The following is a 27,294-nucleotide window of genomic DNA, read 5'->3' on the forward strand; positions in this document are numbered from 1 at the left end:
ACCGGCCGCCTCCAGACCTGGGCCCCCAGCTTTCCCGGCCTTTGCGGATCAGCTGTCGCGTCCGCCGCGCATGGGCGCTCGGAGCGCCTGGATCCCGCGCACTCGCGCCCGGGACCCAGGGGCTGGACCGATGTGTTCATTCAGAATGTAGGGGTATCTTTGCACCTCACTGAGAGATTTTTTTATTCGTTGCATAGTTATTTTTTAGCACTTTTAAGTTCATTCATTAAACAGGTATTTGTTGAACATCTGATAAATGCCTCAAACTGTTCCAGGCACTGGACAAACGGCAGTCGAAAAAAAAAGCGGATAGAGCTCCTGAAATCCCTGCCCTCGGAGGCGTACGTGCTTCTTAGGTGAGCCCGAAGTTAACTTCTTTTCAGATTTGGCTTCCACCAAGCGGTGAAAGCGAGCCAATCATTTGTAGGCGTTAGAGATATGAGCTAAATACTATGTTGTGCAGATAAGGGAATTACAACCCAAAATTATTTAATGAATATGCCGAAGGTTTCAGGACTAGTAACTGACAGGGCTCCTGATACCGATGCAGGGTGCAGAAAGGGATCGAGCACCTTCCCTCCAAAGCCTGGATAAAGATGATACCTTTTTTCTTTATTCATCAACAGTTGAGCCTGTACTCTGTACTCAGTGCTATGCTAGGTGCTGGAGATTGAAAACTCTGTGAGCCGGGTCCCTGCTTGCAAGGGTCTAGAGTCTACCGGGAGAGAGGTAGGAAAACAACCAGCAGGAAGCAGAACTCCTGAATTAAAGGGAACAAATGGGAGAAAAGGAAGAGGGATTCGTTCTTGGGGACGATTGTAGATCACTGTCGTTTTCTTCACAATACCTAGATAGCCTCAAATGAAGGCCTAGTCCCATGGTTTTCAAACTTTATTACTGAGACCTCTGGGCATAGCAGGAGTGGTCAGAGGTTCCATAAACTTTTACCAGTCACATTTAATTTTTTTTTTCCCAAATGAAGTATTTCTTAGCCTAGGTAGGCACCTACTTTAAAGAGTCAAATAATTGTGTACGGTTTGTTAATATAAACAGCAGAGCCCTGCCTCTATCATCTCTCCCTCCCTGGAGGCAGCCATTTTCAGCTCTTCGAAGCTGTTTTTTCTTTTTGAGACAGAGAGAGAGAGTACAAGCAAGGGTAATGGCAGGCGGAGGGCAAAGCAGGCCCCCCACTGAGCAGGGAGCCCCTTGTGGGGACTTGATCCTAGGACCGTGGGATCATGACCCAGCCAAAGGCAGATGCTTAAATGACTGAGCCACCCAGGCATCCCTGAAGCTGTTTCTTTTTAGCATTTTACTTTTATTACCCTGGCCCTCCTCCAGCTGCATCCCTCCCCACAGGGTACTGAGTCCAAGGGGATATGCCAATCCAAAGCCTACTTACCCCCTTATAAGACATATTCTGAATACCCGGGACCCTGGATTTCCCTGCCCAGCTTGCCTCCTTGGACCTCTCTTCCACAGGAAGACCTTGCTGATAGGCATCGCTAGGCTTGAGGGATAGCCAAGGAGCAGTTATTTGCAGCGAGAGGCAAGAGCACAAGTTGGGGTCTCCACAGGACCCTGTGTGAGGCTCTCTCAGTGTAGGACAGAGGCAAGGGCAGAGGAGAAGGGAGTGAGACAAGATCCAGGGGCTGGGGGCTCCTATTTTCTAGTATGGACTCTAAGGAGTCCAAAAATTCTAATTTAGAACCTGGCTCTCCTGGTCCATATGAAGAGTTTAGAAGGTATTTTATTTAACAGTTTAATTTATAACATTTAATTTATAAAATTTAATTTAAATTGTTAATTTATAACAGTTAGTTTGTAACATTAAAATATTTGAGTATGTTTTCCATTTGTAGTCTTGCCCCGGCCCCCACAAAATAAAAGGGGCAGATTGGAGGGATTAACTTTGTTCCCTTCAGGTCTCCTCCCCTGCCCACTGATCCCTCATTCTCATCCCCTAGTTTCAGTTTTTACAACACTTGTCTACACCTGCTACTCAGAGTTGAGCCATGTAGAAAGTTTTGATGACTCTCTCCTGCACAACTTTTGATTTTTCCTGAAATTAATACTTACCTTGCCTTTTCATTTGTTTAGTTTTCTATCTATATATCACAAAATCTGCCTCAAAATCTTCCTCTAGGGGCGCCTGGGTGGCTCAGTGGGTTAAGCCGCTGCCTTCGGCTCAGGTCATGATCTCAGGGTCCTGGGATCGAGTCCCGCATCAGGCTCTCTGCTCAGCAGGGAGCCTGCTTCCCTCTCTCTCTCTCTCCCTCTCTCTCTGCCTGCCTCTCTGTCTACTTGTGATCTCTCTCTGTCAAATAAATAAAATTAAAAAAAAAAAAATCTTCCTCTAGTTACCTGAATCTCAACTCAGAATATCTAGACACAGCAGATACTCTATCAACTTCATCTTCTTCAAGAGATCTCTGCTGGAGCCTTGTGACCTGCTCCAATCTGAGTGTTTACCCCTGACCCTTGCTGCACCTGGCAACCTGGCCCTTCCTCTCTCATCTTCCTGGCACTGTCTTCGACCTCTCCTTTGTTGGATCTTTTATTTGCCATGTTCCATGTCTTTTTTTTGTTGTTTAATTTATTCCCTCTTTTTGGAGACCATCTTCCAGAAGCTTCTTGAGAAAAGGAGAGGTAAATTGTTTCAAAACTTGCATGTTTGACATTGCCGTTATCCTACTCCAACACTTGATTGATTGATTGGTTGGGTATTGAATTTCTTTGGAATTATGAAGGCATTATGACATTACCTTCTAGCTTTCATTGTTGTGAGAAGTCTGAAGCCTTTTAAGTCCTTCCTTTGTAATTGACTTTTTCCCCATCTCTGAACCTCTCCCTGTCTCCAGTGTTCTAAGATGGTTGTGATATATCTTGGTGAGAGGTTCTTTGTCGTGCTGGTTACTCAGTGCCCCCTCACTTCCGGGAAATAATCTTGAAATCATCCCATTGGTGAGTTCTTCCCTTTCATTTTCCCCGTTCTTTCTTTTTGGGGTCTCCTGAAATCCAGATGATGGATCTGATGGACTGCTCCTACCAATTTCTTGTTTTTCTCTCCTGCTTTCCATTGTTATTACTTTGTTTCCTGGGAGAGTTCCTCAATCTTATCTTCCCATTCTTCTACTGAGTTTTTCAATATTGTAAAGATTTTTATTACTCTCACGTTACTGTTATTCTCTGAGTATTCCTTTCTAATAGCATCTTTTTTTGTTTCAGTGTCTCAATGGTTTATCTTATCTCTGAAGCTACTAATGGTAGTTTTGTTTCAATTTTCGTCTTTCTGTGTAATCTCTGTGTGCTCCAAATTTCTTTTTCTGTCGTTTTGGTCTCTCTCGTGTTAGAATCTTTTCTTGGAGGTCTTATAATCCTTGGTTGTTTGCTCACATTGAAGGATGGGTTACCAAAAAGCCCACTGTAAGTATCTGTGCTCTGTGAGCTCAGGTATATGGGTGGAGCTTGGCGGCCAAGAGCTTCACCTCAGGGAGACTCTGATGCTAACATCTTTAGGTTTTCCTTTTGGGGTGGTCAGCCATCTGGCACAACCAATTCTGTTTGCCATCCGCTGGCCCACTGCTGCCTTAGGATTCGTCCTTCTCTAGTCTCAGTCAGTAACCACTCATCCATATGCTTTCCAACTTCCTAAAGTATTTTGCTCCTGTCTCCTCTCCTGTTTCCCTGTCTTTGTGGATTTATGGCTTAAAATATCCCTTTGCTATAGTTTGAGCGTATTTTTAGTAGAGCAAAATTAGATACATGTGTTCAGTCTACCATTTTTACCCAAAAACTTTAAATATATTTTATCTGTTCATAAAACAGAAGTTTAAAAATATATATATACTCAAGGGGCTCCTGGCTGTGGCTTAGTCAGTGGAGTGTGTGACTCTTGATCTCAGGGTCATGAGTTCGAGTGACACATTGGATGTAGAGATTACTTTTGAAAATTAATTTAAAATTGGGACGCCTGGGTGGCTCAGTTGGTTGGGCAGCTGCCTTCGGCTCAGGTCATGATCCCAGCGTCCTGGGATCGAGTCCCGCATCGGGCTCCTTGCTCGTCAGGGAACCTGCTTCTCCCTCTGCCTCTGTCTGCCATTCTGTCTGCCTGTGCTCGCTCTCTCTCCCTCGCTCTCTCTGACAAATAAATAAATAAAATCTTTAAAAATAAATAAATAAATAAATAATAAAATAAAATATATGCACTCAGGGGTGCCTGGGTGGCTCAGTGGGTTAAGCCTCTGCCTTCGGCTCAGGTCATGATCTTTGGGTGCTGGGATTGAGCCCTGCATCGGGCTTTCCGCTCAGCGGGGAGCCTGCTCCCCCCCCCCACTTGTGATCTCTCTCTTTCTGTCAAATAAATAAATAAAATCTTTTAAAAAAATATGTGCACTCAGATGTCCTACATATCAAATTTTTCAGTTTATTAAAATAGCCTTGTTGACAGTGAATAATTTTATAACACTGAGATATCATGAAACTGAACTTATATTAATGTATTCTAGTAAGAGATTGCTTTCATCTGTCTTAGATAGTGAGGTTCTACAAAAGATTTTGCTTGGAAAAGGAGGTTGCCTGCTTTTTAAAAAAAGGTCTACAGACCTCTTTTCTGGGCTAGTAATCATCTAAGTGTGGCTCTTTTTTTGTTTCCCCCTTTTCTTTTCAGAGAAAGGGGAGGGGAGGAGGGAGAGGGAGAGAATCTTTTCTTTTTTTTTTAAGATTATGTTTATTTGTCAGAGAGAGGGAGAGCAAGAGTGAGCACAAGTAGGGAGAGCTGTAGGCAGAGGGAGAAGTAGGCTTCCCCACTGAGTGGGAGCCTGATGTGGGACTCCATCCAGGACCCTGAGATCATGACCTGAGCAGAAGGCAGATACTTAACCAGCTGAGCCACCCCGGCGCCCTGGATTATATCGCCTTTATTAAGTGACACCTTTATCATTATAGAACGTCCCTCCTTTTTTATCTTTTCTAATATTTCCTATTCTAAAATCTGGTATTAATATAGCCACTCCAGCTTTCTTTTTGATTAGTATTAGCATGGTTTATCTCTTTCTGTCCTTTTACGTTTAACTTATGTGTGTCTTTTTATTTATTTAAAGTGTGTTTCTTATAGACAGCCCATAATTGAGGCTTGGGTTTTTCTTTTTTGAGCCTTACAATCTCTATCTTTTAAGTAGCTTTCTTAGATCATAATCTAATTATCAGTATGATTGGGTTCAAAAGAAGGAAGAAGGGGAGGAAGGAGAGGAAAAAAGGAAAGGACCCTGGATTGGGAATCAGGAAACCAGGGTGAAGACTTGACCTTGTACTTCCCAGCTCTGTAACTTTAGGTAAATCTCGTAACTTCTCTGAGTCTTCGCTGGCTCATTCATGTTTTTAAGGTTGAATAAGTTATTTGTAACTACCAGATGCTCTGAAATCTTAAGTGATTCAAGGACTATCCAGTACCAGATATATGGATGAAGAGGTATCTGTAAACAGGGTATGAGTGCCTTAAGGACAGAACTGGGTCTCACTTATTTCTGTATTTCTAGCACCTAGACCCAAGCTTGGCATGTAGAATGTTCCCAGTAAGTGTTCACTGAGTGAAAGAGTCAATAAAAGAGCTAACTTTGAGTATATGAATGAATGATAGTTTTTGAAAGATGAGTGTCAGGTGATAAGTTATTAAGTGACCATGACACTGCTGAGAACTGAACTTTACAATATTTGATTACAATATTTGACTCCTTATCTGTTAAGTGGGAATACTTTTAAGTAGTATGGAAGAATAATTTGCAACTATACATATTTGTTCTTACATATGCATTCATTCAGCAAGTGTTTCTTAAGTGCCTAGTGTGTGCCAGGCTTGGTTCTAGGTCCCAGGCATACAACAATATCCATTTTAGGCATTTCTTTCTAAAAGCCATCTTTATAGTGATAGTCTTCAGTGAGGAAAAGTGCTGATAGAGTCTTGATCCTAGGTGCAAATGCAAACATAATACCTTTAGTTATTGATTGGCTGTAATTTTTAAAAGCTTTTCTTTGGGCAAAGAACTTTTTCGAGTTGCTTTTTCTTATTTTTAGCCAGTAACATTTAGATTGGTAGCAGAACATTTAAGTACTTAAGGAAAAAAAGAATAGGCTGACACAGGAAGTCAGGGTGGCTCAGGGGGTTAAGTGTCTACCTTCCACTCAGGTCATGATCCCAGGGTCCTGGGATTGAGCCCCACATCAGACTCCTTGCTCAGTGGGGATCCTGGTTCTCCCTCTGCCTGCTGCTACCCCTGCTTGTGCTCTCTCTCTGACAAATAAATAAAATCTTAAAAAAAAAAAAAAGCCACAATAGGTTGACTTAATATATATTAGGTAATGGATAAAAAGCTAGATAACCATGCAGATAGTTGACAAGGAGCCTTTCTTCTAATCAAACTGATGATGTCACTGGAGAAAGGTCAGTTGGAACCTGATGTCTGGCAGTTATAGGGAGCTGTGTCTAGGCAGAGGGTACTCAAGAACCACCCTGGCACCCTTAACCCCAAAGCAGCTAGCATCCCATGTCCAGGCCTGGGTACCAGCGACACAGGACATCTTTACAACTACCAGGGTGATCCAAAATGGAGAAAGACAGGCCCCCACAGTTGATGACCCCTGCTTCAGTGAAAGCCATCATCTCAAGGATTGAGGCTGCCCAGCTAACACGGGCTCAGGAGGTAATACTTGAAATGAAGGAGTCACCCTTCTATTGGGATCTGATGTGGAGACTGGGAACTGACCACAGATTGGGGCAAGAATCCAGCTCTGGGCCTTCAGGGGTCCTGGGATCCTTAGTAAGCTGGGTTTGCAGACAGATTAATCCAAAATATCCATCTCCGAGACTTGGCCTCTGTTGGGCAAACTGAAATCAAACAACCCCCATGAGGCAGGGCACAGGAAGGGAACAGCCTATAAGGAAGACCCAGGATGGCCCTGAGACACATAGTGATAAGTCTTAGCAGGGCAAGAGGAGGGGCCCAGACTTTCTGATTTGGGCCTCTTCTTGGCCACCTGTCAGCATCCTTCACAGTTAGCCCTAGAAGCTTACTGAGAAATAGCCAAAGGCGGAACTCACCCTGCATATGAGTCTCTAGTACAGTTTTTTTTTTTTTTTTCAGTGGGACCCTCTCTGATCCTAAGGGTTTCTTAGAGCCTCAGTTTTTCAGTCTGTTGCTTCAGGATGCTTAGGAGACATCCAGAAGTCCCTAGAAATTTTTAAAATTCTGAAGAAATGCACACACTACATTTGTAGTATTCTCTTCCTTCCTGACCTGGTCTTAGTCATCACAGGGACATTAAGAAGAGCTAACACGGGGCGCCTGGGTGGCTCAATGGGTTAAAGCCTCTGCCTTCGGCTCAGGTCATGATCCCAGGGTCCTGGGATTGAGCCCCGCATCCATCGGGCTCTCTGCTCGGCAGGGAGCCTGCTTCCTCCTCTCTGCCTGCCTCTCTGCCTACTTGTGATCTCTGTCTGTCAAATAAATAAATAAAAAAGAGCTAACACTTATTTTATGTGGCAGGCACTGTCCTAAGTGCTTTACAAATATTAATTCATTTAATCTTTACAAAAACTTGGTGACATCAGTACCCTAACAATCCCCAGTTTACAAGTAAGGACACGGAGGCCCCAAGAGGTGAACTGACTTGTCTGAGATCACCCCTTCCAGGCCATGGTGTCCGGCACCGGACTTCACACCCCTAAATCTGCTGCCTCCCATGTAGGATATTTCTTCCCAGCTCTCCGACATCTTGGACAATGTCAACTGTGTCATCAACCGCTTCCAGGAAGAACTAGGATATGATTTAAAAGAAAAGGCAAAATCTGACCGGACAGAACGAAAGGGCAAGAACAGATTCATCTTGCTGGAGAAAATTGCCTCCTTCTCCGAAGACGCTAAGACCAAAGAGAAGCACTTGTACGAAATTCTCCGCTGGCTAGGTGACTGGGGTGAGTTTGTGGACCGGGTGCCCGGGGACAGGCTCCTTCCCCGCTGGACACTGGTCCCACCCTCACTCCCATATCCTCCTTACCCCACCCCAGGTGGGCTCTGGTGGGGCAGCAGGCACAGCACCTCTCTACTGAAACCTTCCCCTGCTCCTGTCACAGCAATCATGTCTACCCAGACAGACAAATGTGTGACTGTCCAGAACATAGTAGATTGTGACATTAGCTGCATGAGTGATGAAGCTAAGTCACAGGTCTGTGGTGACATCTCTCTTTTTTTTTTAATTAACACATAATGTATTATTTGCTTCAGGGGTACAGGTCTGTGAATCATCAGTCTTTCACAATTCACAGCACTGACCATGGCATATACTCTTCGAATTTCCATCACCCAGCCACCCCATCCCTCCCCCCTCCCCCCTGCAACCCTCAGTTTGTTTCATGAGATTAAGAGTCTCTTATGGTTTGTCTTCCCTCCCCGGTTCCATCTTGTTTCATTTTTCCCTCCCTCTCCCCCATGTCCCCCTGCCCTGCCTCTCAAATTCCTTATATCAGAGAGATCATATGATAACTGTCTTTCTCTGATTGACTTATTTCACTCAGCATAATACTTCTAGTTCCATCCACCTCGTTGCAAATGGCAAGATTTCAGGTTTTTGATGGCTGCATGTATTCCATTGTGTGTGTGTGTGTGTGTGTGTGTGTGTGTGTGTGTGTGTGTATCTATATCTATATCTATATATATATATGCCACATTTTCTTTACCCATTCATCTGTTGATGGGCATCTAGGCTCTTTCTATAGTTTGGCTATTGTGGACATTGTTGCTATAAACATTCAGGTGCACGTGCACCTTCGCATCAGTACGTTTGTACCTTTAGGGTAAATACCCAGTAGTGCAATCGCTGGGTCATAGGGTAGCTCTATCTTCAACTCTTTGAGGAACCTCCATGCTGTTTTCCAGAGTGGCTGCACCAGCTTGCATTCCCACCAACAGTGTAGGAGGGTTCCCCTTTCTCTGCATCCTCGCCAACATCTGTTGTTTCCTGACTGGTTAATTTTAGCCATTCTGACTGGTGTGAGGTGATATCTCACTGTGGTTTTGATTTGCATTTCCCTGATGCCAAGTGATGTGGAGCACTTTTTCATGTGTCTGTTGGCCATGTGGATGTCTTCTTTGCAGAAATGTCTGTTCATGACATCTCATTTTTTTACCAAGGTTGAAATTAAATTCAAGCCCATGCTCTTTTATTTTTTTATTTGTATTTTTCCCAGATTTATTGAGACATAATTGATAAATAACATTGTGTAATTTAGAATGTACACTGCCGTGATTTGATAGATGTATATGTTGTGCTGTGTTTGTCACAATCAGATTAGTTAACACATTCATCGTCTCACAAGATACCCTTTTTTTTCTGTGAGAACATTTAAGATCTATTCTCTTAGTAAATTACAAGCATACAATATGGCATTGTTAGCACAGTTACCACACTGTATATTAGACCCCCCAGAACTTTTTTATGACTGAAACTTTGTACCCTTTGGCCAACACCTCCCCATTGCCCCCACCCCCACCCAGACCCTGGTAACCACCATCTACTATCGGTTTCTGTGAGTTCAGCTTTTTAGATTCCACATGGAAGTGAGATAACACAGTGTTTGTCTCTCTCTGTCCGACTTACTTCATTTGGCCTAATACCCTCAAATTCCATCCACGTTGTGATAAATGGCAGGATTTCCCTTGTTAAGATGGAATAATATTTCATTGCATGAAGGGGACACCTGGCTGGCTCAGTTGGAGGAACATAGGACTCTTGACCTCAGGGTCGTGAGTTCAAGCCCCACATTAGGGGTAGAGATTACTTAAATAAACTAAAAAAAAATAAATATTTCATTGTGTATACCACATTTTCTTTAACCATTCATTGATCAGCTGACACTTAGCTTGGTTTTATGTCTTGGCTCTTGTGGATAATGCTTCAGTGAACCTGGGCATACAGATATCTCTTGGAGGTAGTGCTTCTGTTCCCTTTGGACATATACCCAGAAGTGGGATTGCAGGATCATATGGTAATTGTATTTTTTTCAAAGATTTTATTTATTTATTTGAGAGATAGAGAGAATGAGAGCCAGCAAGCATGAGAGTGGGAAGGTGAGAGGGAGAAGCAGACTCCCTGGTGAGCCGGGAGCCCAGTGCAGGACTTGATCCTGGAACTCCAGGATCATGACCTAGGCTGAAGCCAGTTGCTCAACCAACTGAGCTACCGAGGTCCCTATTTTAATTTTCAGATTAAATACTGTTTTCCAAAATGGTGGTACCAAGTTATATTCCCACCAACAGCGCAAAAGGGTCCCCTTTTTCCACATCCTCACCAACACTTGTTATCTCTAGTCTTTTTCATGATAGCTGTCTTATCAGGTATGAGGTAATATCTCCTTGTGGTTTTAATTTGTGCTTCCCTGACGATGAGTAGTGTTGAGCCCCTTTTCATGTACCTGTTGGCCATTTGTGGGTCTTTAGAAAAATGTCTATTCAGATCTTTTGCCTTTTTTTCTTTCATATACATATTTAATCATAGGGTTGAGAGGAATCATAAATACAATCTGGCTCTACATTGTTAATATGACAAGTAACAAAAGAAGTGTGTCCAAATTGGTGTCATTTTAAAGTTGTCATCTCTAATGTTGGTGTGCCCTCAATATCTCTCAGGATACTTATTTTAATAATTGTCTGGTGCTGTTGGCCTCCTGCCCTCCCTCCCTTCAGGGCCACAGACCATTGTCACTTTCACTAAAGCTCCTTTTCAACCTCAGGAGTCACCATACCCCTGTGGTTAAAATTACTGGCTGTGGGGAAGATGTGAGTCTGTCTCCACCATTTAGGAGATGTATGAACTTAGGCAAGCCATTTGATTTTTCTGCACAGCTGGTTCCTCATCTCTGGAATAGTTGGTCCCGCCCCAGCCAGGTCCACACTGACACATGGCTTGGACACATTTATCAGCACAACGGGGGACACACATTTGCCTGCTTTCCTCAACACCAGGACAACTCTGAGAGTAACCACCAGTAGGTAGTTTTCTCCCCAAGTCGAAAGGCTGTTTGATCACTGATTCTGTGCCATTTACACTTAAACCAGTTCAGAACGTGTTGGAGCTAGTGCAGAAAATTTGATCAAAAGGATATGGGTATGACTCTTGTGTAGCCATAGAATGGCTATGGTTGGGCAATTAAGTTGTCACTTTTCAGGGGGCCACTTTCTGGAAGCTGGGTGCTTGCATGAAAGGAAAGCTTTCTGAGAACAGGCCAGTCTCCTTTGTTCTTTTTTTTTTTTTTAAAGATTTTATTTATTTATTTATTTATTTGTCAGAGAGAGAGAGAGAGAAAGAGCGTGTGCACAAGCAGGCGGAGTCGCAGACGGAGTGGCAGGCAGAGGCAGAGAGAGAAGCAGGCACCCGGCGGAGCAAGGAGTCCGAGGCGGGACTCGATCCCAGGACACTGGGATCATGACCTGAGCCAAAAGCAGCGGCCCAACTGACTGAGCCACCCGGGGTTCCCCCTCCTTTGGTCTTTATCATAGCTTCTGTGTGGCCTTTGCCCTGGTTTTCTTAAATTGGATTATTTGTTTTGTTGGCTCTTGAGTTGTATGAGCTCCTTCTTTTGGATATTGTCCCCTTATCAGATAAACCTTTGCAAATACTTCCTCCCATTCTGTAGATTGCCTTTATCATTTTTTTTTTAAGATTTTACTTACTTATTTGACAGAGATCACAAGTAGGCAGAAAGGCGGGGGGGGGGGGTAGCAGGTGCCCCACCAAGCAGAGAGCCTGACGAGGGTCTCAATCCTAGGACCCCGAGGTCACGACCTGAGCTGAAGGCAGAAGCTTTAACCCACTGAGCCACCCAGGTGCCCCATCATTTTGTTTTGTTGATGGTTCCTTTTACTGTGCAGAAACTTTTTAGTTTGATGTAGTCCCCGTTGTTTATGTTTGCTTCTGTTGCCTCTGCTTTTGGTGTCATAGCTACAAAATCATTGCCAGGACCAATGTCAAGAAGGTTTTTTCCTATGTTTTCTTCTAAGAGTTTTATGGTTTCAGGTCTTACATTTAAGTCTTTCATCCACTTCAAGTTAATTTTTGTGAATGGTGTAAGATACGGGTCCAATTTGCATGAATGTCCAGGTTTACCAACATCACTCATTGAAGAGCCATCCTTCACCCACTGCATATTCTTGGCTTGCTTGTCAAATATTAGTTGCCCATGAATGCAAGGGGTTATTTCTGGGTTTTTTATTCTATTCCACTTGTCCCTGTATTTCTTTTTATGCCAATACCATATTGTCTTGATTACTATAGCTTTGTAGCACAGTTTGAAATCAGATAGTATGATACCCCCAGCTTTGCTCTTTTTCTCAAGATCACTCTGGCTATTTGGGGCCTTTTGTGGTTCTCTGTGAATTTTAGGATTGTTTTTTCTGTTTCTGTGAAAAATGCTGTTGGCATTTTGTTAGAGATTTCACTGAATCTGTAGACGGCTCTAAGATGGTTGTATGGATATTTTAAACCATATTGTCTTCCATTCCATGAATATGGAGTACCTTTCCATTTATATGTGTCTTCTTCAATTTCTTCTATCAACATCTTACAGTTTATAGTGTGGAGATCCTTTACCTCCCTGGTTAAATTTATTCCTAAGTATATTATTATTTTTGATGCTGTTGTAAAGGGGATTATTTTTTTCTTTTTCAGATAGTTTATTGTTAGCATATAGAAATGCAACTGATTTTTAAAGAGACCTTTACTGTTATTTATTTTGAGAGTGAGAGAATGCACATGTGTGCATGTAGTTGGGGAGAGAAGCAGAGGGAGGGGGGAGAGAGAATCCCCAGCAGGCTCCACGCCATGTGGAGCCTGATGGTGGCCTCTATCCCACAACCCTGAGATCATGACCTGAGCCAAAATCAAGAGTCGGTTGCTTAAGTGACTAAGCCACCCAGGTGCCCCGAAATGCAACAGACTTTTGTATGTTGATTTTGTATCCTGCAACTTTACCGAATTTGTTTATTAGTTCTAAGTTTTTTTGTTGTTGTTTGTTTGTTTTTTGTGGAACACACCAGGTAGTTTATAGAGGAACCCACAGGTGATATTCAAAGTACTTAATGACCCTTACTTCATGGGCGCTGGGCCAAACAGCACCGATGCCAGCTGTAAACAATTGGTATAGCCACTTGAATGTGGACCATCTAGACGCAGCCCTAGAGCTAGTGCTACCCGCATTAAGATCAGAGTTATGCCTTCACAAGACCTTCTTCTGCCATGAGGTTGGGCAGATGCTGCAGTGTCAGCGTAAGGTGGTATAGGGATGGGCCCCATGCCCTTCACACTGCCTGCCCCCAAGGAGCTCTCAGTTCTGTGGTCCTTCAGCTCCCCCCAAGATCTAAGCAGATTTGTTCACTCCAGTTAAGTCATTTAATTGTCCAGATACCAGACTAGGCAAAGGAGGTATAGAGCAAAACAAGACAGACACATCCCTGGGCTTATAGTTAAACAACAACACAGTTTAACGTTTATTGCATATTTTCTACACAGCAAGCTTCATGTTAATCACTTCACATGTATTATCTCATTTAATTTCCATCCAGCCCTCTCACAGGCATGTATGCTGAGGCTCGGAGAAATCAGTAACTTACCCAACATCACACAGCTAGTAAGAGGTGAATCCAATCCAACCTCAAAGCCTGCTGATGTAACCCCCATGCTGTGGGACTCCTTAGGGCTCCCTAGAGGACAGATTGCACTCAGCCTGTACCCCCCACTCCGTTTACAGGTGACAGTCTCACCTATGAGCTCAGGAACAGGAAGGGTAAGGAGGAAGAGAAAGCTCTGGATGAATGGATTGAGGTGATGGAGAAGGTGTTACCTCTGTCCCTCATTGCCACCAAAGGAGGCATCGAGTCTCTCATTTCCCTCTGCTCTACTCTCATTGAAAGACAAAAGAAAGGGACACAAAGTAGGTTGCAGGCGTGGGGGGGAGGGGGGATTGGTGGGGTGGATGCCATCTCAGAGGAAAAAGTCTCAAACTGGGGCCTATGGGGGTCTTTCTGACTCTTCTCCATTAACAAAAGCCTTATCTGAGATGGAGGGGCAGTAGTGAGGGGTTGGGCTATTGAACCCAAGTTGAGCACTGAGCAGATCTGAGCTGTGGAGGGAGGAGTAATGTGAAGACAGGTCCCTGTTGGTGCTTACTGGGGCTGTAGCTTCATGGAGGTCCTGGGAGATCAAGGCTAATAAGCCAGAAAGGCTGGATGGAGTATATAGCTGGATCCCAAAGAACATCCCTTCCTTACTCCAAATCCAGCTGCAGAGCCAAGAAATCTGGTGAGACTCAGCCAGAGGCCCTTCCAGAACCTTCTCAACTGTGGCTGCTCCAGAAATGGTCAATCAACAACATGGCTCAACCTTGAAATTCTACTTGTATCATCCCTAGAAGGGACCTGAGATTATTTACTCCTCCTACATTTTGTTTTCCTTTTTAAAGATTATTTATTTATTTATTTGACAGGCAGGGAGAGAGGGAGAGGGAGAAGCAGGCTTCCTGCAGGAAGCCTGATGCGGAGCTCGATCCCAAGACCCCTTGGAATCATGACCTGAGCCTAAGGCAGATGCTTAACAATTGAGCCACCCAGGTGCCCCTCCTCCTACATTTTGTAGATGACAACATTAAAGCTCAGAAAAGAGAAAGAACCATAAAACAAAACAAAAAACAAAAAAACTGTGGCAAAACCAGACCCCACACTTGGGTTTTCTGGCTTCTTAATCTTACTCGAGAGCATGGGCTTCACAGTCAGATGAACTTGAGTTTGAATCCCATGTGCCAATTTCGGGCTGTGTGACTTTGAACAGGTTGTTTCATCTTTGTGAATCTCATTCTTGTCATACACAAAGTGAGGAGCACACCACCCACGTGCCAGGCTCCACTGGGTCTGAGGCATCTGGCACCATGCTCAGGACTTAATAAGCAGTAGGTCATGTTAGGCTTTTGTCATTGATTATCATGGCCGGGATCCTTATCAAGCAAGATTGATAGTTGGGGGAGGAAGGAAGCAGGGAAGGGTGCGCAAGGAGACAGTCTCTCCTACAATCCTTAGCACATTATGTCTTGAAATGTAGTTATATTTATATGCATTTCTCTACTGGATTATAAACTCCTGGAGGGCAAAGGCTGCGTCCTATTCATTTCTTCTTAGGGATTATTTACTGAGCACTTACTAGGTACCTAGTTCTGTGCTTGCCACTAAACATGCATGATTTAGTGAATTCCAATGAGTAGATGCTGTGGTGATCCCCATTTTTCAGAAACAGAGGCACTAGAGGTTAGGGAACTTGCCTAAAGCAAATAGTAAGGATGGGATTCAAGCCCAAGTTATCTGATTCTAGAATTCAACCTCTGAACCATTAGGCCATATGGCCTCTCTGACAATATTAGCTAAGTGCTAGCTTGACTTCAGTGCCACTTAATTTCCATGTACCCTTTAGCCTGTCATCCAAAGTTAGCTAGTGTTTTTTTCTGTCAGTGATGTTTGTCGGATGGACAAGTGAATGGATGCTCCAAGATAATCACTCTCGTAGCCCTACATACATAGATCAAGGGAATACTGCTAGGACCATGACCCAGTCCTGAGGAGCTGAAGCCTATGAACGGGTTTGAAGAGTGCACGGCGTGGGGACGCCTGGGTGGCTCAGTTGGTTAAGCGGCTGCCTTCGGCTCAGGTCATGATCCCGGGGTCCTGGGATCGAGTCCCGCATCGGGCTCCTTGCTTGGCAGGAAGCCTGCTTCTCCCTCTGCCTACCACTCTGTCTACCTGTGCTTGCTTTCTCCCTCTCTCTCTCTCTGACCAAAAAAAAAAAAAAAAAAAAAAGAGTGCACGGCGTGTACTTATGTGCATTTTCCTGAGAAGGTCCCTGCTTTCATCAAAGTATCAAAAGAGTTCATGACCCCCCAAATGGAAGAAGACATTAGTCATTAAAAAACCCAATGTGTGAACAGTGGTGGAATCATGTGGTAAATTCTCTACACAGTCTAGTGGTGACTGGGAAAGGGAAGCAAAACTTCTCAGGTGATCTGGAATCTAAGTCCCAGGTAGGCTTCCAGAGTTTGGGTAGTTGACAGTAGGGAGCCAAACATGGATATTGAGGCTGGGAAGTAGCATGATTAGAAAAGTAAATTTAGGGGCGCCTGGGTGGCTCAGTGGGTTAAGCCGCTGCCTTCGGCTCAGGTCATGATCCCAGGTCCTGGGTTCGAGCCCCACATCGGGCTTTCTGCTCAGCGGGGAGCCTGCTTCCTCCTCTCTCTCTGCCTGCCTCTCTGCCTACTTGTGATTTCTCTCTGTCAAATAAATAAATAAAATCTTAAAAGAAAAAAAAAGAAAAGTAAATTTACTCCAGGGAAATATGTAGAATTAGAAATACATTGAATTAGATAGTTTCAGGCCCCATGTGCCCTGCAGGTGCCTTGGAGCTGGCAGACCCCAGTGGGCAAGCTCTGGGCAAGCTCTGAGCCTGGCAGAGACCTCTCCTGACAATATCTCCCCTGGTCTCACGTGTTGCCTCAGCTCCTTATTCTTGCCAAAGGCCTAAGAGGGTTGGATAGGGAATTTGGTCAAGCAGGGTGTAGAGAATCTGTATAATCCGTGGCACCCACAGAAGTTTATTGCTTTTGTTCTCTCCACCTCTCCTAGTATCCAAACACACCTTCTGGCAGGGCTGGTGGGAACAAAGCCCCCCCAGATCTGCATCCTACCCTCAGCCACTGAGCCCAGAGCAGATGCTCCAGGACAAGCATACTACATGCATGAAGGTCTCTGAGGTGATGTCCATGCTGCAGGAGCTCCTGGACTCCACCATGTTCAACCAGGGGGAGATCAGAGCCATCAGGTACATGTCTGCTGTGGTGGAGAACCTCAATAAGGCCTTGACCCTCCAGCACAAAGAGAATAGTAACCTAGAGAGCAAATACAGGAACCTGGAAATAGAGATGACCAAAGAACTCAGCAGCCAGAGGCTCTACTTCCAGAATTCCCTCCAAGTTCTACAGAGCAAGAGGGATGCCCTACTAAAGCAGGTGGAAATTCTAGGGGGAAAATACCATGACCTTCTCCTGATAAAGCATGCCTTAGAGTTCCAGCTAAAGAAGGCTCAGTCTGCTAGAGATCAAGCAGAAGAACCAGCCAAGATCTTGATAGACTTCCTGGGCCCCACTGAGAAAGAGACCCTCTCAAAGAAAGAAAGAGTCATGGAGAAAACCCAGCAGGAGAGGTTGCTTTTGTCACTGCCCCCAGGTTTCATGACCGAAGCCTGGGACAGTGGTACTAGGCCTTCAACGTCTCAGGCACTTTCCACCATGACCACACATGCAAGGATTGCCGATGTGTACAGCAGCAAGGACACTGAGTGTCTCCAGCCCATGTTGCTATCCCCAGTAGACAACAAGTTTCCTAAGAAATGGGAAGGACTAGCAGCAGAGAGCCCAGGCCACCAAGTCAAAGACCAGAAGGATTTCCAGAAAGCAGCCCAAGAGAAGGAAGGACTCCAAATTAAGTCCCGTGTTAGGATGCAGCTGTCCCCAGAAAGCTCTAAGAAGGTGGCCTTGGAGAGCAAGATGGAGCACTGGGAAGAAGAACTCAGCTGGGAGAGGCAGAGGCAGCAGTGGCTGGAGGAGGAGGCGATGTGGCTGCAGCGGCAGAAGAAATGGGCCCTGCTGGAGCAGGAGCATCAGGAGAAACTGCAGCAGTGGGAGATGGAGGAGGCGGCGAGGAAGCAGCAGCAGAGGTTGGGCCAGCAGGAGAAGGAGCAAGGGGGCCCACGGAGAGACCTGGAGCGGTCAGGGGAGGACGTGGACAGGGTGATCTTCACGACCACCAGTCGGTGGAAAGACCTGGAGAAGACATCCCTGGCACCTCCCCCAAGCCGGGCCCAGTCTGCTCACCAAGGCAGGAGGCCACGCCAGCCCAGGTCCCCTAATATCCCACAGCCTGCCCCCAGACACCAGAGGAACCTGTGTTCCGCCAAGTCTACCCAGAAACCATGGGCCTCCCAGGTTCCCATGAAGCCCAAGAAATCGGCCTCCTTCCCTGTCACAGGGACATCCATCCAAAAGGTGTCCCGGCCTCTGTTGCATATCTCCCCGGCAGCTCTTAAGGGCAAAGTATACCACATGGATGCAGAGGCGCAGAGGAAGAACCTGCAGCTCCTGAGCAAGGAGGCTGAGCTGGGGCTGCCGCACTCACTGCGCAGCAAGGCGCTGGAGCTCACCACCACCACCATGGAGCTCGGCACACTCCGGCTGCAGTGCCTGTGCCACAGGTACATCCTCTACAGGCGCTTCCGGAGCCTCCGGTAGGTACCCCTGGCACCCGAGCCCCCCGCCGTGTGCGGGTAGAGCCAACACCTAAATAGAGAGGAGGAGCACAGGGCGAATGGGGATGGAGAGGTCCCCCCAGACAAGGTCCCCTGAAGGAGGGGACTGGCAAAGGGTGTCTGGCCTTGGGGCCTTGGCAAGTCAGGAACTTGCTTTTCCTCAAAGCCCGCTCCCTTATTTCTTCCTCTCTTCCCTTCACCCTGTCCCTAATGCACCTACTATGCTCCCCGGCCTGCCTTACTCTCTCTCCCTGTTTCCAGCCAGGCCCCACGGCTCCTCACCTGCCACCACCTTGCACTTCTCTGTCTCCTGCTTTCCTTGGCTTTCAACAGCCTCTGTTGCTCTCCTTGCTGTCAGCATCTACAACACAGAGTCCTCTCTGCTTAACAGACTTGGGGGAGCGGGAAGCCCTTTCACCCACGAAGTCACTTCCCTCGTCTCCCAGACAGGAAGTGACTGACCACATACAAGTCATGCGGGAAACTGAGACTGCCTACAAGGCCCAGAACCTCTACATCTTCCTGGATAACATCGATCACCTGCAGAACCTCTGGCTGCAGGCCTGGGCAGACAAGCAGAAGGACCTGGAGGAGAAGCGCCGAGAGTGTCTGAGCAGCATGGCGACCATATTCCCCAAGGTGGGCCTCCCCTGCCAGAAGAAGTCAGCGCCATCAGGAGGGACAGGGCCAGGAAGTGAGCCAGTGGGGCTCTGGAGTAGAACTGGGGAGCAGGCAGCTGAAAGGAACTAAGAGGGCAGGTGAAAGCCTCTGAGCCAAGAAGAGGCGAAGGCTGGAAGTACCTGAGTAGGAGGAAGGGCAACTTTCCAGTTTCCATATATGGGGGAGGCTGGGAGAGAGAGAGAGGCCCTCAGAATGAGCTGTAGAAGAAGGACTCTTGGGGAGAGGGGAGGCAGCTGGACCCTGCAGTCCCAGCTTTGTGCCCAAGTTCTCCCTCCCTCATGGGTCCTTCCGCCCTGCTCCTATGGGTTCTACTTGCTCTTCCGGCTTGGTCACAGCTGTCTTTGGCACCCACATGCCGGGGTCTCACTCTGCTGCTCTCTGGGGACAGCTCCCTTGGCTTCCAGATACCAGGTCTCTTCCCATCACTTCCTGCTCAAGGTTCCTGACAGGTAAAATCACTGAGACCCTGGTTGAAAATGTCTTCACTCAGTCCCTTCACTCAGAATGGACAGTTTGTCTGGAGACAGAAGTCTAGGTTAGAATTATTTTCCTTCTCAATTTTAACAGCTCTGCTCATAGCCTTCTGGGTTTTGGTGTTGCCGTTGACAGTACAAAGTCTTTTTGAGGCCTGACCTGTGTGTTTGACCTGTTTATACTCTCTGGGGGCCAGCTTCGTTTTCCCCTGCTAGCAGGCTCAGAGAAGCAGCGAGTGTTGATGTAGTCCACAGGGGGGCTAGCTGACAGTTTGGGGGGGATTGGGAAATCACAGCATTGGCTCAGAACCCACAGGGAGTCCTCCCTAGGGTTGAGCCAAGAGGGTGATTCAAGTTTGGGGGAAGCTGTGTGCTGAGGCACACAGCGTAAGTGCCGACATTGGGCAGTTGGAGGAGCCTTGGCCGTGGGGCAGTCCTCTCAACTCAGTTTCCTACCACTTTCCCCTAGCCCTGATCATCTGCTATAGGTAGCTTGACTTGCTACATTGGTTTTGAGGCTGAGAAGGAAGGGGACAGGGAGGGTTCCCTCACTTCTCACGCAATGCCAAGGCAGGGGCCGAAGGAAAAGATACCCAGAGCGTTCTAGGCACAACTCAGCCTCACGTCATGAGCCCTGCGTGCTGTCTCGAGTTCCTGTTGCTCTGGCTTCCTGTAGTTTTTTCCTTGCTCTTTTGCTCACTGTTCAGCTTCTCCACAACAAAGGAGAAAAGAGGAGCTAACCTAGCAAATAAGAATTCAAGGAGTTTTGGGACACCGAGGTGGCTCAGTTGTTAAGCATCTGCCTTTGGGTCTGGTCATGATCCCAGGGTCCTGGGATTGAGTCCCACATCGGGTTCCCTGCTCAATGGGAAGTCTGCTTCTGCCTCTCCCACTCCCACTGCTTGTGTTCCCTCTCTGGCTGTGTCTCCTCTCTCTGTCAAATAAATAAATAAAATCTTTAAAAATTTTTTTCAAGGAGTTTTTAGGAAATTTGATACTCGGGGGTCCCAGGAGTCTCTGATTGGAGGGATTCCCTGGGGCTTACCTTCTCTTCTCAGCCCCAAGTCAGGCTGTGCTCTGGAGAGGGGATGAATTCCTGTCTCTGTGACGCCTCTCTGCTGGTTCCTCTAGCTCCAGCTGGAGTGGAACATCCATTTGCACACTCCCGTGATCACCAACCCAAAGTCCAGGAAAAACAAGCCACCCCCATCCTTTCTCCGGCGCATCCACTCCTGCGGCCCCTTTAGCAGGCAGTCCCCAGAGCACTTCACACCCAAGCACTGGGAATGTGCTCCCCTGCGCCGGGCCCGGTAGGTGACGGGCAGCCCAAGGGATGGGTGGGGGTACTGGGAGCAAGACTGGACTGGGGATGGCCAGACTGGGGAGACTGGCAGCTTGGTGAGGACAAAGACAGGCCAAGCTCACCTCATGAGTTGCAAGATGCCTGTCTTTTCAGCCACCCTGCTTGACTCTGCCCGTTGGCTCACAAGCCTGTGCGTGTACGTGTGCGTGTACGTGTGTGTGTGTGTGTGTGTGTGTGTGTGTGTGTGTGTGTGTGATGACGACAAGACGTGGGCTTCAGAAGCCAGCCAGGTCAAGTAGGTTTCAAATTGCAACTGAGCATTGTTGGTCCAGCACCTGCTATTGATCTGTCTGTATAAACAGACCTGATCCTTCCCACCATGTAACCTCCAGGCTCAGAAAGAGATACCATGAGGGACGCCTGGGTGACTCAGTGGGTTAAGCCTCTGCCTTCGGCTCAGGTCATGTTTCAGGGTCCTGGGATTGAGCCCGCATCGGGCTCTCTGCTCGACAGGGAGCCTGCTTCCCGCTCTCTCTCTGCCTGCCTCTCTGCCTACTTGTGATCTCTCTCTCTCTGTCAAATAAATAAATAAAATATTTAAAAAAAAAAGAGATACCATGAGCTTCTGGTGGGGGGAGGTCAAGAACACACACATCCTCCCCTGGGTGGGGCATCCCTGGGACACATGCCTAGAAGAACAGAGGCCGTCCTAGCACCCCTCCAGCTGCCCCTCAGCCAGAGAAGCCCCAGGGAGATGAGGCTTAGGGTCAAGGGGAAGCGAGGTGACAGGACGGTGGTGACAACTATTTGAGAGGGCAAGAAAACAAGACCCAATATTTTGGGCCTTAGGGATTTGGGGAGCTTATTGTTTCTTGATCTCCCTCTGTGTATCTAACTTTTTTGTCTCTTTTCTATGCTTTCGACCTCCACACCCCAGCCAGCAGGAGAACCAGATGGAGGCCATCTGGAGAACTGATGTGGCCTCCTCCAGTCACCCAGTAGAAAAGAGGACTCCCCCAAGCCTGCCCTGGGACCAGCTTGGAGGGTGCCCTGACATTCCCCGGCTGTTGGCCTTGGATGTGCCTTCCTCCTATCCAAGAAGCTTACAGTCCCTCAAGACCTGGTAAGGTGTAAGCCTAGACAGTTAATCCGGATTTGGGGAGACCTTCTCACCAAGGGCCAGAGTGCACACTGTCTCAGACCAACAACCCAAGAGACCACTTTGCCGACATTCATAACGACCTCATTTATCACACCAGATCAGACAGAGACGCTCAGCCGCCTCACCGGCCATCAGCTTGGGTCCCCACGCCACCATTCCAGTTCTCTCACAGGACTTCACGTAGTGTCTCAGAAGATCACTATGCAAGTCTTAACTGCCCACTTGTTGCCTGAGCTGCCACGTGTTTCCTGATTTGGCTTAGGAGGTGAATTCTGCCTTAGACTGGGGGGGGGGGGGGTTCATTCTCGTTGAGAGAACCAGGTGCAGGAACGGAGAGATGAGGGAGACCAAGAATCCTGTGATGAACCTGACACTCGGGCCTGGGCCTGTCTTTGGCGTTCTCATTTCCTTACTGCCTTCAAGAATTGTTCCCAGGAAGAACTGTTGAGGGGAAGGGGCAGGACTCACTGGGCCGACAGGCGGCTTTTCTAGTTAGGGAGCTTCCACACTCCTTTGGCTCTCCAGGCTTGAAGATGTCACTGTTGAAGACTCAAGGCTCTTTCAAGGAGCCTTTTTAGATGGAGACAATCCCAGCTGCCCCTTGTGGCCCTGACCCTGCCCCAACTATAGATCTTTGACAGGGAGAGGTCACTGAGGCCTGCTAGTCTAGATCTAACCAGAACCAAGGCTATAGGATGCTGCTACTGCCCTGCCCTCCAGACGGGGACTTAGGGAAGAGAGGATGACATGATAAGATCAAACAAGGCTGGCCCTTGGCTCTGAAGCAGGCCCAAGGGTCCCAGATGGTACACAGACACCTGGCTTCCAGTTCCCGGAGAGTGGCTAAGAGATATGTGTGTGTCCGTATGTGTGTATGTTGTTAGCTGAGTTGGAAAGGGCAAACGGAATTAATTGAACGTAACTAAAACAACACTGTGGCGGAACTCAGGAAACCGGAGGTCAGCTGGGGCCCCGCTCCGCTAAGATTTGGCTAAACTTGCCCAAGGCCCCCCATAGTAGAGTCTCTTCTCCCCGAGCTCCTCCTCTCTCTGCATCCCTGCCAGGGCCTGGGCTTGGCTTGGTATCTGCTTGAATCTCAGGCCTTTGTTCTTCCCCAACACATAAATATGTGTGACTATCAAGAATACACACTCCAGGGCGCCTGGGTGGCTCAGTGGGTTAAGCTGCTGCCTTCGGCTCAGGTCATGATCTCAGGGTCCTGGGATCGAGTCCCACATCGGGCTCTCTGCTCAGCAAGAAGCCTGCTTCCCTCTCTCTCTCTCTCTGCCTGCCTCTCTGTCTACTTGTGATCTCTCTCTGTCAAATAAATAAATAAAATCTTTAAAAAAAAAAAAAGAATACACACTCCACTTGACCCTTGAAAATTTACGAAGGGGGTGGGAGGATGATGGGAAAAGGGCTTCTCCGAGAACAGCACCGAACGACAGCCTCCTTTTTCACCCTCTCTGGCGTAACATGCAGAACTCATTCCTTCCTGTCTCCTGCAGAGCTGTTCCACCCACACCCAGGCCTCCACTGGGATCTCAGCTTCAGGCTTACGCACTTATCAAAATATTGTTCCCGGCAAAGACAGCTTCCCCTTTCCAGGGGAATTTAAGTGAATACAATTTTCTTCCCCCCCTTTCTTAATTCGATACAACTCTGTTCAGTGCATCATACTATCAGGTGTAGAGGCAAAGCCCTGCTGCTTCTGTCTTCTTGCTCTGCATCCCAGGTGGGTGTCCCCTCCCTGCATGTCAGGTTGGTCTGGAATGGTTCAGTGGACCCCGTTATTGTGGCGTGGGAATCGGCCACTCTCTAATGAAAGTTCTCTGCCGCTTGCCCGGGCTACTGCTGCCTGGGGGCATGGCGGGGGTTGGCTGTGCTGCTTTCTTTGCAAGGGCTCCTTGCGTGGAGACACACTCCACTTTCACTCCTACTAGAGGGTACCTTCTCTCTGGCCACCTGCCCCTGGCTCACCAAGGATCCTCAGATCCAGCTGCGGTGTGGTCCCAGGTCACTCACTTCTTAGTGTTCCAGTCACCCTCAGCAGCAACCTGGGGCCCAGGTCACAGCACCATCTAGTCTCCTAAGTAGGGACAGGCTGCACACCGCCTTCCCCATTCTCCTGTCCGCGGTGGACGCCTGTCTCATCTACAGGCCCCTGGGGTGTCCCCTGAGAACACGGGGAAGGGCTCTTCATCGTCCCTCCATGGGTTGGGACACTAGAAAGGCCCTGTCGCTCAAAAACCAGCAGACCCCCTCCACCAAGAGCTGGCTCTGCCTTGTCTTGTAAACCTCTCCCCCAGGCTTCCTGTCTGACAGGTGAGATCACTGAGTGCCCACACGCACCAAACACTGTCTGCTGCGGCAGAAGAATCTCAAGGCTGATTCTAAGTGCTCTGTCCTCCTCAGCTCGCGGACTACTCCCGCGCCACCCGAGCTTGGTGGTTCACATGCTCTGCCAAGGTGCAGCGAGCACTGACGCACACAGACCTCCACCCTGCTGCAGACGGACTGACAGACTGACGAGAGGGCTTGTAACTGTTTCTGGGGAAGGAGATGAGCAAGCAGGGAGTGGCGAGGAAGGAACCCGGATGGAGAGGAAGGAGCAGGGGAGGACGAGGGGAGGGAAGAGGAAGTACCCTATGATGTGAGACAAGAGGTAGAGCCCTAGGATGTGGCACAAGTGTTACGGTGAGCAGTTCCACACCGGGATCCAGGCTGGGCGATGCCCTGGACTGTCTCCCAGAGGCCACGAGGGAAGCTTTTGGGTGGGCTGGATGGGCTGGGTGGCCTCTCAGCTGCTCTCCAACCCAAAATTGAATTGACTTTTTCAGTGCCTTGGTGGCTGACAGAAAGGAACACCAGGAAGCCCCAGATGAGTCAGCCGAGCTCGTTTGTAAGAAGTCCAATGAGTCCTTTCCTGGAACTCTAAAAAGCCAGAAGGATCAAGACGATCTCAGTCCCCACTCCATCCCTTAGTCAGTGATTCTCAAACTTCAGGGTGACTAAACATCACATGGAAACTTGTTTCAAAGGCAGGTTTCCAGCTGGTGTTTTTACACAAACATCCTGGGTATCGCTAAGTAGTCCTAGAACTTTGAGAAACACTACTTTCCTCCTTCGGTCCCCAAACTGTACATTTTAAATAAAATAGCGGTGTGTTTATTTTTAAACATTTCTGTGTTGTTGCTGAAAACCCACCCCTCCCCAACTCATTTCCCCAGCCAGCTCATGACCACTCAGCCCCTGACCTGGGGATGCCCATCGGGGCGCTTTCCCCAAGAAGTGTCTCTACCCTTTGGGAGCCAACAAGCTGAGACGGCCACGATTAGTACCTGGCAGACACCAGTAACTTTTCACTGAATCACAGTCCTGGACAGATAAGTAACTGTTGTGCTGATAATTAGCGGGAAAGCTCAGAAGAGAAGAACAAAAGGTGATATCAAGTACCAGTCAAGGCCAAGTGTCATTGGGTGGGAGGCAGAGGCGTGTAGGTCTCTGAGGAGTGAGGGCTCAAGGGAAGACAGGGGGACACAGAAGTTCCAGATCTAGATGGTGTGGGCCAAAGCGGCCATCTCTGGAAATTGTCTTCGATGCAGTTACAACACTACCTTTGTGAGTTCATTCAGCCAACCAGCACCAATGCCCGCCCCACTCTCCCTGGCACACAGATGTCTGCCCCATCTTGAACTTGGTCTTCACCCTCCCCCTCTTCTCCACTGGCCCAGCTGCACCTTTCCTGACATTGGTCAGGAAATGACCTTGTCCTCAGAGAACCCGTAATCCAGTGATTCTATTTATCAGGACCGTGCTATCCAGGCTTCCACTCAAGGTCGAGACTCTGGAAGGAAGAAAAGGATATGGGATGTGAACAGCTGGCCTTTTGATGATGTCAGAGTAGAAAATGACTTCTGAGCAATGGCTTAGCACACAGCAAGGATGGAGAGGAAGGTGAGAGGCGTTCCTGATGCAGGTCTCACACAGGACAGCTCGGGCGACCCCTCCGCTCCTGGCCTTTCAGGTCCCAGGCTTATTCTTTCTTTGGATGCCTTGCCCCAGTGGTATCCCCCACAATAAAATGCCCTCACGCTAAATGGACTGCTTTATATAATTTGAAAGGATTTATATAACTTTGCTTTGGAAATAACCGGCTAGGAGTTTTTTTAACATGTCGTTGGCTGTGACTCCTCAACGATCTTCATGCATAGGGATGAAATCTAACAAGTTTTGTAAATGTAAGAAGGATATTTTAATACTAAATTTGACAGTGTAATGAAACTGACAGTATTATGTTTTGTCAACAATTGCATATTAATATTTTTACAGACTTTTTGAAGCCAATGACATTTTAAGGGTTTCGTACGTTTTTATAGGCTCTTGGCACTGGGCTTAAGGTGCCTAGTGGCTACACCTGGTCTGGTGATGGTGAACTTGGACTTTCTGGACATCCTCTAGCAAGCACTCTGGCAAGCAAGCAGAGTGTCTGCCAGATTCTTCTGCTTTGTCGACGGTTCCATCTCCTTGAAGGCAAAGAAGCTATGGATTGTCCAACGTGGGAAGCCAAGAAGTTTGGACACCAAGGAGAGAGATCTCTCTATCTCTGTCTCTCTATGATATATATGGTGTTTTTCGAGTTATGAGGTTTTTGATATGATACACGAGCTTCATTTTTTTTTTTCAGAGCAAACTTGATGTATGTGGTCAAATAAGATATCACCTCCACCCCCCAAGAAAACTCCAGGAAGCCTGAGGCATGGAAAGGAATACTTCTTGGCATATTTCTTCGAGCCAGATTTAGGGATTAGCCATAGATCTGCTTGTGTGGCCCGTGGCCTTGGGGCCTCCAAGATGACAAGCCAATACTAATGTGGAGAAGGGGACATGAGGAAAGGGCCTGCTTTAAGCCCTAAGCATGACCTGCAAGGAGGCACTGGTAAAATGGAGAGGACAAAAACCTTTTGAAGACAACCCAGCCAAGAGCCAGGGAGTGGAAAGCCGTGCCGGGTCTTGTCTTCCAAGGTCTGGGGAGGCCAACTTGGAAAGTCAGAAAAAGGATGAACATGACTGCATGATTGGAAGAGTTAGCTTCTAAAAAAATAAAAATAAAAAATAAATACAAAAGAGCATGGCTAACATATAACTATCAATTGGGGACTTTGAAATAGCTATATTTACTATAAACAGTCTAGTGGAAATGGTGGACAACATGCTTAACAGGTGGGGGATTTGAGCAAAGAGTAGGAAATTATAAACAAATGGAAAAATGGAAATGCTAGAAGTGAAAA

At 47.3% G+C, this 27,294-nt stretch overlaps 1 protein-coding gene across 5 annotated transcripts; it reads left to right on the forward strand.

Annotated features, from left to right (window-relative positions):
• The first annotated feature begins 6,446 nt into the window (after positions 1 to 6,446).
• FAM186B (family with sequence similarity 186 member B) lies at positions 6,447 to 26,739 on the forward strand. 5 transcript variants are annotated; one of them, XR_007129700.1, is made up of 9 exons: positions 6,447 to 6,698; positions 7,744 to 7,969; positions 13,796 to 13,978; positions 16,707 to 18,363; positions 18,831 to 19,023; positions 20,670 to 20,848; positions 21,779 to 21,964; positions 26,383 to 26,576; positions 26,691 to 26,739. XR_007129700.1 is itself a non-coding variant. In XM_047743386.1 (8 exons), the coding sequence occupies exons 1-8, from the start codon at positions 6,603 to 6,605 to the stop codon at positions 25,878 to 25,880; spliced, it is 2,787 nt and encodes a 928-aa protein (XP_047599342.1). In that variant the 5' UTR covers positions 6,447 to 6,602; the 3' UTR covers positions 25,881 to 25,893. The 5 variants fall into 5 exon arrangements, 4 of the variants coding, with proteins under 4 accessions (XP_047599342.1, XP_047599340.1, XP_047599341.1 ...); XM_047743386.1 differs by lacking the exons at positions 26,383 to 26,576; positions 26,691 to 26,739 and adding an exon at positions 25,814 to 25,893; XM_047743384.1 differs by lacking the exons at positions 26,383 to 26,576; positions 26,691 to 26,739 and adding an exon at positions 24,844 to 25,188.
• Positions 26,740 to 27,294: the final 555 nt, after the last annotated feature.

Source organism: Lutra lutra, chromosome 8 (assembly GCF_902655055.1).
Source record: "Lutra lutra chromosome 8, mLutLut1.2, whole genome shotgun sequence".
NCBI classification, from domain to species: domain Eukaryota; kingdom Metazoa; phylum Chordata; class Mammalia; order Carnivora; family Mustelidae; genus Lutra; species Lutra lutra.